The 14,880-nt window shown below is 69.3% G+C and overlaps 1 protein-coding gene and 1 long non-coding RNA gene across 3 annotated transcripts; one reads left to right on the forward strand and one right to left on the reverse strand.

The window, feature by feature from the left end:
- Positions 1-214: 214 nt before the first annotated feature.
- Positions 215-8,030, reverse strand: AGXT (alanine--glyoxylate aminotransferase). Its single transcript, XM_025987725.2, has 11 exons — positions 7,678-8,030; positions 7,412-7,604; positions 6,216-6,280; positions 5,635-5,735; positions 4,903-4,973; positions 3,797-3,881; positions 2,870-2,965; positions 2,228-2,297; positions 1,512-1,607; positions 679-807; positions 215-553 (listed from the first exon to the last, which is right to left on the reverse strand). Exons 1-11 carry the CDS (start codon positions 7,906-7,908, stop codon positions 446-448), a joined length of 1,245 nt encoding a protein of 414 aa, XP_025843510.2. The 5' UTR covers positions 7,909-8,030; the 3' UTR covers positions 215-445.
- LOC140593804 (uncharacterized) lies at positions 6,685-13,786 on the forward strand. Of its 2 annotated transcripts, XR_011994096.1 has the most exons (4): positions 6,685-7,239; positions 10,308-10,427; positions 12,338-12,487; positions 12,756-13,786. It is a non-coding gene; the product is annotated as an uncharacterized lncRNA (long non-coding RNA). The 2 variants fall into 2 exon arrangements; XR_011994095.1 differs by having other exon boundaries at positions 10,308-12,487.
- The last annotated feature ends 1,094 nt before the right edge of the window (positions 13,787-14,880 follow it).

Genomic DNA, 14,880 nt, shown 5'->3' on the forward strand with positions numbered 1-14,880 from the left:
TGTGCCTTGGGCATGTTGGCGCCTGCGTGTCTGTGACTCAAGTCACGAGTGGGCCCCGCAGGGGAGTGAGGCTGCTCCTTGCAGGCCGGGGTCAGCGACAGGGCCCCACACACCCCACCCGCAGCCCCGGGGAGGCCCAGGCACGGGTCGGCCCCAAGCAACCCCCAACAAAGGTGCCGCCAGGGGGCAGGGGCGCCCCCCCACGCATAAGGAGGACGGTGACCGAGGATTCTTTATTGAGGATTCGCGGCAGCGGGGGCCGTGCGGGACTGCGGCTCACGTGGGTCCTGAGCCCACAGGGTCCATTTGCGGGAGGTGCCGTGGCCGTCCCGCCCTCCCGCGAGCCTCGCCCGCCCGGGGCAGCAGCTGTCCTGCCCCCCCCGCCCCCCGCTGGCAGGGTCCTTCGCTCCCGGCCCCTCCAGGTGGGGAGCAGCAGGCGGCCAGGTCACAGCTTGTGCCGGGGGCAGTGCCGCAGGGCCTCCTGCAGGGCGTGGGTCACGCGGTCCACGTTCTCTCGGGTGGCGTTACAGCCCAGCAGGCCGATCCGAAGCACCTGCGGGGGCGGGGGGTCAACCTGGTCCTGGACACGCCCCCGCCCCCACCCCCCAGGGAGCTCCCCCAGACCCGGGTGGCTGTGGCTGGTGCCCGGCCCGGCCTCAGGGCACCACGTTCCCTCACCTTCCCCACGGAGGGCCCTAGGCCGCCCGTGATCTCGATGCCGAAGTGGTCCATGACGTAGTTGACGATGTCTCTCCAGTCGTAGCCGGCGGGCGCGGCCACGGTGGTGACAGTGGGCAGCCGGGCGGCCTGCGGGACACGCGACGGCTCGGGGCCGGCACTAGAAGGGGCCCGGGGAGTGCGGCCACCAGCTCCCTGCGCCCGTGCGTCTGTGCCCCTCAGGCCAGTCACAGCCCCCAGGCTCAGGGAAACAGGGGAGCCTCCCCCCCCCCCCCCAGCTGCACTGCAGGCCCTGGAGGCCGACGGGTGTCCTGGGCTCAGAGATCACCCGGAACGACTCCAGGCGGGAGCTGTGACCGTGACAGTGACCGCCCGGCGACCACAGGACTGTGTCCGTTCAGAGGGGGCTGCGCAGCGGCTCCCCCTGCCCCACGTGCTCTCCCTGCCCTGCCCCCGCCCTGGGTCCTGCCCCTGTCCTCTCTGGCCCCCGCCCCCTCACCCGCCCCTTGCCCTCCTCCCCCACCCCCTACCCTCCACCTGTCTCCTCCGCCCCTGCTCCCTGCCCTCCATGCCCTGTCCCCTACCCCTGCCCTCTGTCCCCCTGCCCTCTGCTCTCCACCCCCCTGTCCCCTGCCCCCCCATCTCCTTCCCCCTGTCCTCTCTGGCCCCTCGCCCCCTCCCCCACCCCTTGCCTTCGTCCTCCACCCCCTGACTTCTGGCCCCCCGCCCCCTGCTCCCCGCCCTCCACGCCCTGTCCCCCCCCCTTGCCCCTTGCCCCGGTCCCCCACCCTTGCCCTCTGCCTCCCTGCCCTCCACCCTGCTGCCCTCCTTACGGGATCCTTCACGAAGAGCTGCAGACCCAGCCCCTGCAGGCGCTCATGCAGATATGCCGTGGCCTCCCGGTGCTGCCGCCAGCTGTTCTCCAGACCCTGGGGGGGGCAGAGGGCACCAGTGGGCGGGCCGGGGCCTCCCTCCGTGGTGAGGGGGGGAAGCTGGTTCTCATCCCTGCTGGGGGACAGCTTGAGACCACAGAGCGCCCCTGGGCTCCCCTCCCAGCCTGGCCTCTGACGCCCCTGGGAGCCCCTGAGCCCCCAGCGACCAGACCTGGCGCCGCCTCAGGGCAGTGAAAATAGTCTGGGTCTGGGGGGGCCGGTGGGGACCCAGGCGGCGGATGGGGCCCATGGCCCCTGGTGATGGGCAGGTGGGAGCACCTCCCTGTAGGTGGGGAGGTGGCCACGGGAGAGGAGGGGGCTTCGGAGCGACACAGGGACCCGTCTTCCCAGGACCTGCTCCGTGGGCCGCCCCCTCTCGGCCCCACCCCGCTGCACTTGGCTCTGCCGCACGTACCCTCAGCGCTTCTGGTCGGCAGCCCAGGCCCGCCCGGCCCCCCAAGCAGCCCTGAGAATCCTCCGAGGGGCCGCGGGGAGTCAGGAGCAGGTGCCCCAGAGGCCGCCGGCCCCCGCCCAGGGGCTCCTGGGAGCTTGCGGCACCCGCCCCGGGGTCCTGCACCTGCCAGGCCCTGCTGCCTGCTGCTCCCGCCCGCGCTCACCTGTTCCGCTATGAGGGCCAGGCTCTCCCTCAGGCTGTACAGGCTGATGACGGGGGTGGTGTGATGATACCTGGAAGATGGGGCGGGGGCAGCGTCACCGGGCGGGGGCGGCGGGGACCGGGCTCTCTGGCAACGGGTCCAGCCCACTGCCGGGCGCTGCTGTCCAGTTGGGGAATCAGACTCGGGGCGAGAGGAGCAGCTCGGTCCAGCGCGGCGCCCCCCCCCCAGCCTTGGTTCGCCCCAGCAGCCCTGAGAGGCCACGGGGCCCGCCCAGGAGAGCGACCTCCTGGAGCCCCCAGCCCCGCGTGCGCCCTAAGGGGCCTTGGCCTGAAGCTGAGCACCCCCCCAAGGAGCCCCTGCTCAGCCCCTCTGTTTGGGGGGCGGGTAAACTGAGACCCCGCAGAGGGAACCTGTGGCAGGGCCGGGTCCCCCCGAGAGGACAGGGCCGGGGAGGGTGGTGGGGCCGTGCTGCTGGGGAGGGCCCCGGGGGGTGTGGGGAACCGAGTGGGGGCATCGCTGGCCGACGCCACTGAGTACTGGGGCTCTGGCCGGGCTCCAGGCTTGGACTGCAGCCTGGAAGTGGGGGGCAGCCACCCCAGGCCCCCACCAGCCGCGGCCCGGCCCCAGCCCTGCGCTCCTCACACCCTGGGCTGGTCGTCGCAGCCCCAGATGTTGGCCAGCCACTTCATGTCCAGGTAGAAGGAGACGGGCTTCGTCTTCCGAGCGTAGATCTTACTCCTGGGAGGGAAGGAGCAGCCTGAGCGCCGCCGTCTGTCCGGCGGGAGCGCCTGGGGCAGGCTCGGGAGGCTGCCTGTTCCGCGGAAGTCAGCCGGCGAGGCGGGGTGAGGCCCCTGGGACCCCGGCCCCGCGCCCCGGGGGCCCCTCTGCTCTCAGGCCAGTAACGCAGCCGTCCTGAAGCTCCGTACACCTGCTCTGCAGACGGCTGCGAACAGACGGGGCCGCTGCCCACGCGAGCTCGGGTCCGGGCTCAGCACAGCCCCTCCCACCACGCCCCCCACAAGCCCTGACCCCTCGGGGACTGTCTCTGAGCCGGTGAACGGCCAAGGGCAGCTGACGGCAGTTATCGGCTGGGGCCCGTGCTCCATCCCAGCCTGGCCCGGCGCGGGGTCTGGACGCCAGGGACGTGGGGGGCCCCGGGGGCTGCCGGACAGAGCTGGCCCACGTCCACCCCCTGGAGCGGCTTGTGCATCGGCTCCAGGACGCTGAGCCGGGGGTGGAGGCCTGGGGGACAGGCACTGGACCCCGCCCTCGCTTGAGGCTGGGAAGCTTCCCTAATGCCAGGCCCTGCATCCCCACCCCAAGCCTGGGCTCCAGGAGGAGCCTCATGGAGCTGGCCTCACACCCCCGACCCTCACGGTGCCCCGGCTGCCACCGGCCTGTGGCCTCAGAGCTTTGGCGCACCTGTCCGGGGTGTCCCGGGTGGGCTGTGAGCAGTCCGGTGCCTGAGCACCCCCCAAGGAGCCCCTCCGTCCCTTGCCCTTCCCTCCTCGGGGGCCACCCGGCCTCACTGCTCATCCAGCCCCAGGCGGGGGCCCCGGGGTCACTCACTTGGCCTTGTCACTGAAGGAGATGAGGGACGTCCCTGGAGGCGAGTTCAGGACCTTCTGGGAGCCCGAGTACAAGACGTCAATGCCTGTGGAGAGGCGGGGCGTGTGCTCCTGGGGGCTGCTCCCCGTGGGTGGGACCGTGGGGCGGGGGGCCCACCCGGCAGGTCCAACAGCGGAGGGAGAGCCGTCCGAAGCAGGGTGGACGCTCCCGTCAACATTTTACCTACGCCACCTGACGCCGTCTCGGGGGCATTGGGTTAAGCCGCAGGCCCCCCACGTGCAGTCTGCTTGGTGCGGAGAAACCCTGCACGTGGTGTGAGGGTCGCGCGGGCCCGCAAATGTGCACCCGAGGTCACCCGGCCTGGAACCCTCTGTAGGCCTAACTCCTGAGAGCGCGAGCCCGGCGAGAACCGAGGAGCCCGGCCGTGGCTGGTCACATAGTCAGGGGACCCTGCTGGCTGGGCGCCTCCACGCACGTGGCCGACGCTCCCCGACCTTATGTTGGGGTCTACGGACTCCGCTACAGAGCGCAAAGGTGCGGAGGGCGCCCTGGGCCCCACGTCAGCTTCTCCGGGCGGCACTGTCTCCCGGGATGTGGGCCGGAGCCTCGTCGCCTGGGGGCGTGGTGTGGGCATCCTGGGGACGGCCTTGCCACCCCGCAATGCGTCCCCAGGGCCCCCCCAAGCCTGTCCCTTCATGGTGGGCCCTGTGCGGAGCTCCCGGGTGGAGCGGGTTCCGGGGAGCGCCCTGCCGAGCTGGGGGGAATTCGGACTTCCCTCTGAGGGGAGATGCTGGGCCCGTAGGGCCAACCCCACACACGGGGCTTGCGGCGTGTGACCGGCAAACGAGGACACTGCGGCCCAGCCTGGCACGTCCCCCGCCCACTCCTGGGGGACCAGCACCTCTCCAGGTGCTGGAGGAGCTTCTCCCTCGCGCCTGCTGCCCACATCGGGGGCTGACGGCCCCCACAGACGCTGGGTGTCGATTGGCTGGTGGGTCCCGTCCCGCCCGGAGCCCACGGTGGGCCGATGGCGGGCTTGCGGGCGCTGCTGACGGAGCCTTTCCCTCCAGGGCCGCAGTGGCTGGGGTGACGGGGGCGGGGCTTACCTTGCTGGTCCATGTAGATGGGGACCCCGCCCAGGGATGCCACGGTGTCCACCAGGAGCAGGCACTTGTACCTGGGGGTGCAGGGCGGTGGAGGGGAGCACGGAGGCGTCTGACTCTGGGCTCCCGGGGGCCCCTGGGAACTTCCAGAAGGCCAGCGCGGAAGCCTGGGAGGCTCCTCCCGGACCACCCCGCTCCCGGCCCCCCGGCCCAGCTCCGTGTGGGAAGCGGCTGCACAGGGGCGGAGCAGGTGCCAACGCGGGGACCTCGGGGCGCGTGAGGGCCTGGGGCCGCGGGGACGGGCCTTCCTGCTGCCCACGGTGTGCCGACCGACCGTGCAGGCAGAGCCCAGGGGACAGAGTCCAGCCCCGGCCTGGAGCTCTGACTCTCCTCCATCTCCACATTTTCTTAGAAATTAAAAAAAAAAAAAAAAGGCCTGGGGCCACCTGGCTGGTTCAAGAGGTGGAGTGTGGGACTCGATGGCAGGGCCGTGAGTTTGAGCCCCACGCTGGGCACAGAGATTACTTAAAAAAAATTCTTTTCAAAGGCGTAAAGCATATCCCACGGTGGGCACAGAGGGGAGGGGGACTGCCCGGGGGTCGCAGCCCAGGCTCGGTCTAGCAGACGACGCCCGGGGACAGGCTGTCCGGCGGGGGCAGGTCCCGCAGACCGGGTGCCCGGCGCTGAGTGACGGCGGCAGGAGGCCAGAGGCCGGGGAAGCGGGGCTGTCCTCACCTGTGGCAGAGGTCCCCGTAGCCGTCCAGGGGCTGCAGCACGCCGCTCGATGACTCCCCCTGCGTCAGGAACAGCAGCGCCGGCTTGTGCTGGGCCAGGCCCTGAGGGGACAGACGGGGGCACAGACAGGACGGCTGCGGGCGGTGGCAGCGCGTGGGCCCTGGGCAGGGCCGGCTCGGCCCCCACACCCCCGCCCCCCGCGCGATGGACAGACCCGGGGGCGGCAGCTGGACGCGCCTAGTCCCCGTCCGGGGAGCGCTAGGCCGGCACCTGGCCTGGGGCGGGGGCTCCCTTCCGGGGACCTTGCCCGGTTGGCACAGGGTCCGGGCTGCCTGGGGCGCACCTTTCCTGATGGGGAGGGGCTGGCCTCGGCATGTCCCACCCCCCACATCCCCCAGGCAACTGGGCTGCTGACTCAGTTTCCCTGCCACACAGAACCCTCCCTATCAGGCTTTCCAGGTCTGGGATGGCTCCCAGGTCTGGGATGTCCCCTGCACCCGGTCACCTGGTGCTGGGAGGGGCTGAGGGCCAGCGGCCAGCCCCATCTGCTGGTCCCTCCCCAGGACGGACGAGCCCCCCACCTCTTCCACGTCCTGCAGCGTGTAGTAGCCTCCAGGGTCCTTGACCATCGAGTGCACCCGGGCTCCTAGGGAGGGGCACAGTGAGTGGTGAGCCCCACACCAGCCGTGGGGACTGGGGCCGTGGGAGCCTGTGGGAGCCTGTGGAGGCCGGTGCCCCCCACCCCAGCCCGAAGCCGGAGGGGAGAGGAAGGTGAGGGGTGCTCAGCGAGGCTGCTGCCTGTGAGCTGAGGTTTCCGGGGTGCAGGGGGGGGAGTGCTCAGGCTCAGCTGCACGGCCCCTGCCCCGGCCTAGCCTCCCCGAGCCCAGCCAGGCCCCCCACCGGGAAGCCAGCCAGCCTTTGCACACAGCCGGGTGGACTGTGCCGTCGAGCACCGTTCGGTGGCCGAGTGGAGGAGAACAGGTGAGTGGGGGCTCAGGACGCAGGCCCTGGGCCGCCCCCTCTCTGGGACCCCCGTGCACCCCCCGCGGCCCTCTGCTGTCTGGAGGAGGGAGGAGCCCCAGGACCACTCGAGCCCCAGGGGGAGCCCAAGGCCAGGTGCAGGCTGGGGCAGAGCCTCTGGAGGGCGGGAGCCTGAGGTCACCCAGGCCCCACCTGTGCCCACGACGCCTCCCTCTGCAAACCAGTGTGTGGACTCGAGGGGACCAGGTGAGCGGGGGGGGGGACCCCTTAGGCCCCTGGGGGCTGTCCATTAACCAGGACGGAGTGCGGCCATGTGTGGAGCTGACCGTGCAGGAGCTGCGGGCTCTTGCCAAAGGCCGAGGTCAATCATTAAACCCCCACACGCTCCCGCTCCTCAAAACCTTTCCTCCGGAGGTGCCGACCTCCTCTGCGCCCCTGCACTCCGCGATGCTGGGAGGGGCTTTCAGCCTCTGAAACCCTGTCCTGTCCCAGAGCAGGGGCGACACCTCAGCCCCGGAGAGCCGCGGGGCCTGTCGGGTTTGTGCCGGGAGCTGGGGCTCCCCACAGCGCTGCCTCCCGACGTGCTCCGGGGACGCCTGTCCTCGCACGCTGGGAGCCTGGAAGGTAGGGGGGTCTCTCGAGCACCCCAATGCCCGCTTGGAGAAGCCAGCAGCCGGCCTGGCGGGGAGGTGGAGGCACGAGAGGGGTGAGCCCTCGCGGGGAGGCGCGGGCGGGTCCACCCAGGAGGCGCGGGGAAGGTCAGCGGGCCCGCAGCCCACCCCCGGCCACCCTGTACCGATGCGCTCCCCGATGTCCGCGGCCCGCTGCCCCCAGATGCCGTTGGCCCCGACCAGGAAGGAGTCGCCCGGCTCCAGGAGGTTGAACAGGGCGGCCTCCAGGGCGCAGTGTCCCGAGCCGCTGACGGCCAGGGTCAGGGGGTTCTTGGTCTGGAACACGTACTGGATGCCTGCCTTGATCTCATCCATGATCTGCGGGCGGGGGCGTGCAGGTCAGCCCACGGAGGAGGCCGGGGCGCCCGCTGCGCCCCCCTGGACGTCCTACCTGGAACATCTCCTTGTGCATGTGCCCGATCATCTGCAGCCCTCCGGCCGCCAGGACGCGCGGGGCCAGGTTGGAAGGGCCGGGCCCCAGCAGAAGCCGGTTCGGGATGGACAGGGGCTTGAGCAGGGCCTTTGGGGGGGCCACCAGCAGCTGCTGGGAGGCCATGGTCCGCACCCAACCTGCCGCCTGTGGCCCCAGGGCCACACTGGCCCTGGCCAGCGCTCGGATCATTTCCCAGAGGGCCTCGTGGGGCGTCCAAAGGCGGTCGATGGGCTCCCGCTACGCCCTCTGCCTTGAGTTGTTTGCCGCCAGTACCTGACCCTTTATTGACGCTTCTCCCGGACGGACGTCAGGGCCTGACAGCCCGGGTGTTGAACCCTTGCTGCGGGGAGGAGCCTCCAGAGTCCAGTGAATGAAAAACAGAGCTTGGCAAGTTGTCCTCTGCCCTCGCGCTCCTCCGGGCTCCTCTCAGCTGTCAGGTGCCCAGCCCCAGCCAAGGGCGTCCTGCGGGGCTCAGGGGGGCTCAAAGTTTTTCTTAAAGGACCAGAGAGCAAGTATCTCCGGCTTGGCAGGGCCTACAGGCTGTATGGCGGCTTCAGGCCTGCTGTGCTGGTGCAAGAGTGGCTGCGGTGGGGTTGCTGGGTGCCGATAAAACTTTATTTGTGAAAACAAGCAGTGAGCCCGATTTGGCTTAGGGCCACAGTTTGCTGAGCTAAGGGAAAGGCTCAATTTAGGAGACACGTCTGCCCCGTGTGTGTAGACATGCGAGTGTGCATGCACACGCTCACACGGAGGACACGTTCCTCCTGGTCCTTCCCTGTGCCTCTCGTTCCCAAGGGCCCTGAGGTTTGGTGTTCTCTCGTGTAACCAAGGCCATGTTTGCCTGCGGAGCCTTCTCTGCTTGCTGAGTGGGTAGAATAGATGTAAGTCAAGAAGCAGGAAGAGGACCCAGGGCCAGCTGAGGCAGGGACACCTGTGCTGCAGGGACACCTGTGCTGTAGGGACACCACTGCTGCGGGGACACCTGTGAAGTGGACACACCTGTGCTACAAGGACACCTGCACGCGGAGACACCTGTGCAGCGGAGCCACTAGTGTCCCAGGGAGTCAGAAAAGCCTCTGCTGCCAGGAACCGGGGGAGGGGGCTCCGCTGGCTGTTCCCTGAGCAGCACCAATACTGCTCGTCGCTCCCAAGGGGGCCTGGTTGGGGCGCGTGTGCGTCCTCCTGCTCTGTGCTCGGGGCTCTGGCACCGCGGGCCTTAGTGACCAGGGGAACCTCAGGGCTTCCTGCAGGAGGCTTCACGGTGATGGAGGACGCAGGACCGTCCCCTGGGGCCTGGCACATGCCCCTCCCCGGTGACGACCGGATCCCCAGCTCAGCCAAATCCCTTCATCCAGCTCTTGTTGCCGGCTCTGGGCTTGTCGGGCATCCCAGGGCTGTGGGGACCCAGGAGCCTTGGCCATGGTCTGGCCCCCGGGGACTTGCACAGCCTTGCCGGAGAGGTGGTGCTCTGTCGTCTGATGGGCGAAGAAGCGGGCAGAGGGCCCGGGCCCCACATGCCAGCCAGGCAGCCCAGGGCGGCCCGGGGAGGGTGAGGCCCTAGCTGGCCTCGGGCACGCGTGCCCTGGGAGCCTGGGCACCCCCAGCACAGGAAGGCTGCGTGGGAGCCCCCTCCTGCCCCCCCCGGCCCTCCCTCCCCCCAGCACTACTCCCTCTGGACCAGGCCCAGCCTGGCTGCTCCATCTGGTGCAGCATCGGCAAGAAGAGCAGGGCCCTCACCGGGCGGGGGGAGGGTGGGCCAGGGGAGTCCCGGGGTCTGCATGGGCCCAGGGAGCTGAGAACCTCGTAGAGCTGGGGGGGTGGGGAGGAGAACCCCAGGGGCTGCCAGGGGAAGGTCAAGGGGGAGTGGGAGAACTGGGAGGTGGCAGAGGAAACTAGGGAGCCTGGAACAACGTGGGGAGGCCCCCACAGCTAGAGGCCCCCCGATGCAGCCGGCCGTCTCGGGTCCTGCCCCGCTGTGGCGTCTGGGACGTCCGTGCAGCCCTGGGCTCTGGAGTCACGGTGTGGAGCCAGCTCCACCCGAGCTGACCACCACGGGCATGTCCTGTCTGCCGGGACAGGGGCCGCTCCCCTCGGCTAAGCCGCTGCCCCCGCTCCTTGCCCACAGCCCCCTGGGCCGGGCTCATCCCCTCGGTGACCATACCCCTTCCCCTGGGTCCATCCTCCCTCCCAGCCGGGGGGCTGCACCCCCCCAGGCACAGCCCCCATCACTCCAGGCTAACAAGTGCATCTGTGGCCTTTGCAGGGACCGTTCCCTCTGCCGGGAATGCTTGTCCCCCTTTGTCCAGCCCTGCTGGCCCTTCCTTCGGGGCTGTGGCCCAACCTCCTGTCCAGGGAGTCATCCTCCCGCGTGGAGTCCCCTGGCGGCCCTTCTACCACAAGCCTCATGCCACATGCCTCACGCGGTTTGCAGCCTGCCCGCCCGCCCCGGGCAGGACCCCACGTTGGGCGGCACCGCGTGTGGGCACAGCACGTGGAGGGGGGCAGCCCGGGCCCAGTCCTGGCAGGCGGGTGGGTGGGTGGGTGCAGCCCAGGGAAACCAGGAAGGGGTGTGCCTTGTTCCCAAACAGGAAGATGCGCCGAGCTGGCGTCACCGGGAGGGGGCTGTTGCAATCCCGAGGGGCGTTTCCTCAGGCCGCCAGGCGATTGGGAGCCCAGGAAGCCCGCGAGGACAGCCAGCGGCCGGGCAGGTGAGCGACCTCTGTGTCTGGAGGCTGGAGATAAAGGCCCCCTGGCCAGGTGCAGGCGGTGTCAGCCCCACCCCAGAGAGCGGCCGTGCTCGCCCCATGCCGGGCCCTGGGGGCGGGGGCAGGGTGCGTGCCCCTGTCCCCTCGGGGCTCCAGGCGGGCGGCGACCTCAGCTGTGATAACTGCCCGCTCTGGCCGGGCACCCGAGGACGCTCCGTTCTACACCTGCAGCCAGGGGCAGCCTGCTGAGCGGCGGGCAGCAAGGGCCAGTGGGGGCCCCGGGCTCAGCGTTCCAGCCCGCCGGTCCCAGCTGGGGAGGGACGGTCAGCCTGGGCGGCAGGAGCAGGTCCCCGCGGGGAGCGTCATGAGAGCCTGTGCTTAGCTGGGGGTGACGGGTGCCGCGGGCGCCCTGACACACCGACCGGCACCACCCCTGCTCCCTGCCAAGCTGCGCCCCTGCGGCACCCGGTGCCCTGGGGTGCAGGACACAGGGCCCAGCGTGAAATGCCTGCCCCCAGGGAAGGCCCGGGAGCCTGGGCCGGGCAGCAGCAGCGGGCGTCGAGGGCGACGGGGAGTCCCGCGTGCAGGGGAGCGGGCACGAGGTGGGGTGGGGACACCGGACTAGGCCCCGCCCACGCGACGTGACCCAGAGCTGCTCACACACGTGTGCGAGGGGCGGAGCAGCTCCAGCAGCCGTGACTGAGCTTCCCTGGGGCTCCCCAGGTGCCGGCTCCGAGCATCTCGGGCCCTCCTGGGGGTGGGGCCACCTGGGGGCTCCGGACTGCTGTTGGGTTCATAATGCGACAGTAGTGGTGACGCAGGGCGGACGCGGGCTGGTGGCCATCCCACCCGGAGCCTCCTGCAGGCCGGTGACCCCGTGAGGCAGCCGCGCCCCCTGAGCCCCCCGGGGTCCCCATGCCCCCCCCACACCCCACGTCCCCCGCAGCCCCCACACCCCCAACGCCCCCCCGCGGCCCCCTGTGCCTCCCGTGCCCCCATACCCCCCTGGGGTCCCCTGCCCCCTACATGCCCTATGCCCTCCGCGGCCCCCAAACCCCCGCGCCCCTCCCTGCGCTCCCGCCCTGTGCCCTCCCCACGGGGCGGCTGCACCAGCCCGACCGGATTTGCTGTCAAGACACATTTGAGCCGGTTCCTAGGTCCCGCTTGAGCGGGCTTCAGTGACATTCGGCCTTGGGTGCTGCCCTGAGCCCAGCAGCAGCCAGGGCGGCCCAGGCCCCCACCCGGGAGGCGGCTCAGCGTGCGGGCAGGGATCAGAGGGCTGCGCGGGTGCCGTCCACGCCGGGAGCCACAGGCGCAGGTGTGGCCGGGCCGCCAGGCGGCGTCACCACGAGCCTTAACGCCACCGAAATTCAGCACGAGGGCTGTGGAACCCGGGGCAGCACATCCTCCGGAGGCGTTGGCGGGAGCTCCGGCGGCCTCGAGGCCCGGGCGCCCCCACCCCCAGGACCCGCCTGCCCACCGGGGCCCCTCCGACCTCCTGCACCCCAACCGGTGCTGGCATGAGAGGCGCCCCTCAGGGCCTTCCTCGCGGGCTTCCTGGGGCCCCGGGGTCCTCCTGGGAGGCGGGCCTGGCTCCCCTCCCCCCACCCTGCGACCCGGGGTCTTCCTCCCACGGTGGGTCCTCCGGAGGCGCTGAGCTCGGGCCCCAGGGAGGGGCCCACGGCCAGACCCGCGGCACCAGTGGCACCAGCCCCCCCCCCCCAACCCCAGCCTGCGTGTCTGAGCGCGGCCCTCCTGGGTCACCCCATGTGCGTCTCTCTGCACCTCCGGGGACCAAGATGCTTTGCCCACCGAGGCCGGGGAGCAAAGGGATGTCTAGGACCCCAGACCCTCCCCCGGAGCACTGCCCGCCCCCCATGCCGCCTCCTGCCTGCCTGAGGCACCCCTTCCAGGTGGGGAGGGAGACACCTGGGGGTACCTGGAGGTGGCCTCCTCGGGAGTCTGGGCACGGCCCCTAAACTGCGGAAGGGCTCAGGAGCTACAACGTCAGGGATTCACCTGCGGTGACCTCTAGCACTCCGTCCGCGGGCCGCACGAGCCAGGTGAGCTCTCCTTAGGGTTCTGAGGGTTGAGGCTGGGGAAGTAGGGGTGGGGGCCGGCGGAATCCACTCTCGGTCCTCAGGAGAGAGAAGCCCCCAACCCCGTCCTCGGGACTCCCGGGAGCCCCCACCACAGGCCTGTGGGCAGGCTCGGTGTGGGGTGCAGAGAGCAGGGGCGTGGCCTCTCCCGGGAGGTGGTGGGGCCGGGGGTGGGCACCTAGAGGCCCCCCAGGGCACAGCCTGAGCAGCTGCTTGCCCCTTCTGCCCCCAGTGTCCTCATCCAAAATCAGGGCCACGGTGACCAGGGAGCCCAGGGCTGCCAGGGACACAGGGGCCTCCTGTGCAGTGTCTCTGGCCCCCGTCACGCTCCCCGGACCCCCAGGACTCAGACTTCCAGGGATGTGAGACCCCACAAGCCTGAGCGAGATGCCCAGGCCAGGACGACTCAGCTTCGCCTTCTCTGAGACGACCCACATCCAAGCCAGGTCGGGCTGGCCAAGAGGACGCTGCTCAGGGCCGGTGGGGACGTGCGGGTCCGCTGGGGCTGGGCGGCCGCCACGTGCCTGCACCCACTGCTGCAAAATCCTGCCATGCTCACATCTCCAGGGCTTCCGGGTGCCATCGGATGGATGGTGTCCTCCCCAGATAGACGTTCTAGTCCCGGCGAATGTGACCGCTGTGGGACTGGTGTCCTCACAAGGGGAGGGAGTTTGGGCACAGGCTGGCTCTCGCGGGAAAAGGCCCCGATCCCCGTGGCGGCTGTGCAGACTGGCCCCCGCCCCGCAGACGCCCGACCTGTCCCACGGCCCTTCCACGGCTGACCGTCGCTGAGGGCTTCCTGGGCATCTGTTCCCCTAAACGTGGCCACTTTCTAGAGGGGGGCTGGGTGTGGATGCCGCGGAGGAGCTGAATGGGTAGATTCTTCTGGGCCCGGGCCCAGATCCAGGCCGCACGCCCCCCACGGGCTCTGTCTGGGGCCTGGCTGTGGGTGCCCACCCTTGCCTGCATCTCTGCCAGCGACGGCCACCAGCCCCCGCACCCTGGTGCTTTCGAACACCCAGTGGGCTCTGCTCTTCCAGGGCCTTCTCCCGGGAAAATGAATGCAGTGCCTCCCTGGACGCACTTTCACAGCTGAGGTTAAGGCAAAGGCCCAGGAGCTCTGCCGGTGGGCGTCCGCCTTCGGCTCAGGGCGTGACCCCGGCGTCCCGGGATCGAGTCCTGCATCCCTGCAGGGAGCCTGCTTCTCCCTCCGCCTGTGTCTCTGCCTCTCTCTGTGTCTCTCATGAATAAATAAATAAAATCTTAAAAAAAAAAAAGATAAAGGTATTTATGCACGCACTGTAAATAATTTTGAAAAAGAACGAAACAAATTTAAAACAGATGAAACGCCTAGAAGCCCCGTATTTCCACCCAGCCGCTTTCAGAATGGGAGGCTGCCACTTTCTCACGCTCACGTTGCCAGATGTTTGCCTGCGTCCCCGCAGTCATTGGCAGTAGGCTGGCATCTGAGGGGAGTCGGCGCCAGAACATTCTCGGGTCCCCGGCAGCAGGACAGCAGAGCAGAGCCACACGTGATCACGGGCTCCTCCTGAGTGCTCCCGGACACTCGGGCTTTGTCGGTCTCTTCCATTCCAATTTTTTAAAAAATATTTTAATTTAAAAAAAAAAAGATTTATTTATTTATTTGTTCACGAGAGACACAGAGAGAGAGAGAGGCCGAGACACAGGCAGAGGGAGAAGCAGGCTCCATGCAGGGAGCCTGATGTGGGACTTGATCCCAGGTCTCCAGGATCACACCCTGGGCTGGAGGCAGCGCTAAACCACTGAGCCACCCAGGAATCCCAGATTTTAATTTTTTTAAAGTCATCTCTACGTCCACCGTGGGGCTCGAACTCACAACCTTGAGATTAAGAGTCGCGCACTCGACCGACGGGGCCAGCCGGGTGCCCCTCAATTTATTTATTTATTTATTTTTTAATGAGCGGACGAAGAAACCATTTCTTAAGCCACGTGACGGATGGTACAGCCGCAGCAGCCGCTGCCCACCTCCGTGGGCTGGGCAGGGAGCAGGTGCGTTCGGGTCACCTGCAGCTGGCACCGACACTGTCCACGGTGCTTCTAGAGCAGATTTATTTTCATGGGCTCGGCCTGACATGCAGGGAGCTGTTGTTCACCTGCTGTGCAGAAGGGGGTCCACCCGCCGGCCCCCGGGAGGGCTCCCAGCACCCTCAGGGGTCCGAGGGCCCCGCTGCCATCGCCCGAGCAGCGTGGTTCAGGCTGAGCACCCGAGTCTCCAGCGGGCAGAGGGACCCCGTGCCCCGCCCCTGGCGGGTACCCTGGGTACCACGGCTCCACGGACTCCCCTGCAGATGGCACCTCCCGTGTCGTCACACCTG

The sequence above is a fragment of the Vulpes vulpes genome, chromosome 9 (genome assembly GCF_048418805.1).
Source record: "Vulpes vulpes isolate BD-2025 chromosome 9, VulVul3, whole genome shotgun sequence".
Classification (NCBI taxonomy): Eukaryota; Metazoa; Chordata; class Mammalia; order Carnivora; family Canidae; genus Vulpes; species Vulpes vulpes.

What these genes read in the sequence shown, in the direction of transcription:
- AGXT (XM_025987725.2), bottom strand. Translation starts at nt 7,908, where the DNA reads ATGATCCGAGCGCTGGCCAGGGCCAGTGTGGCCCTGGGGCCACAGGCG. An exon ending in TCCTTCAGTGACAAGGCCAA is followed by an intron (nt 2,966 to 3,796) that starts GTGAGTGACCCC and finishes CTTCCCTCCCAG; the next exon opens with GAGTAAGATCTACGCTCGGA. An exon ending in TAGGGCCCTCCGTGGGGAAG is followed by an intron (nt 554 to 678) that starts GTGAGGGAACGT and finishes CCGCCCCCGCAG; the next exon opens with GTGCTTCGGATCGGCCTGCT.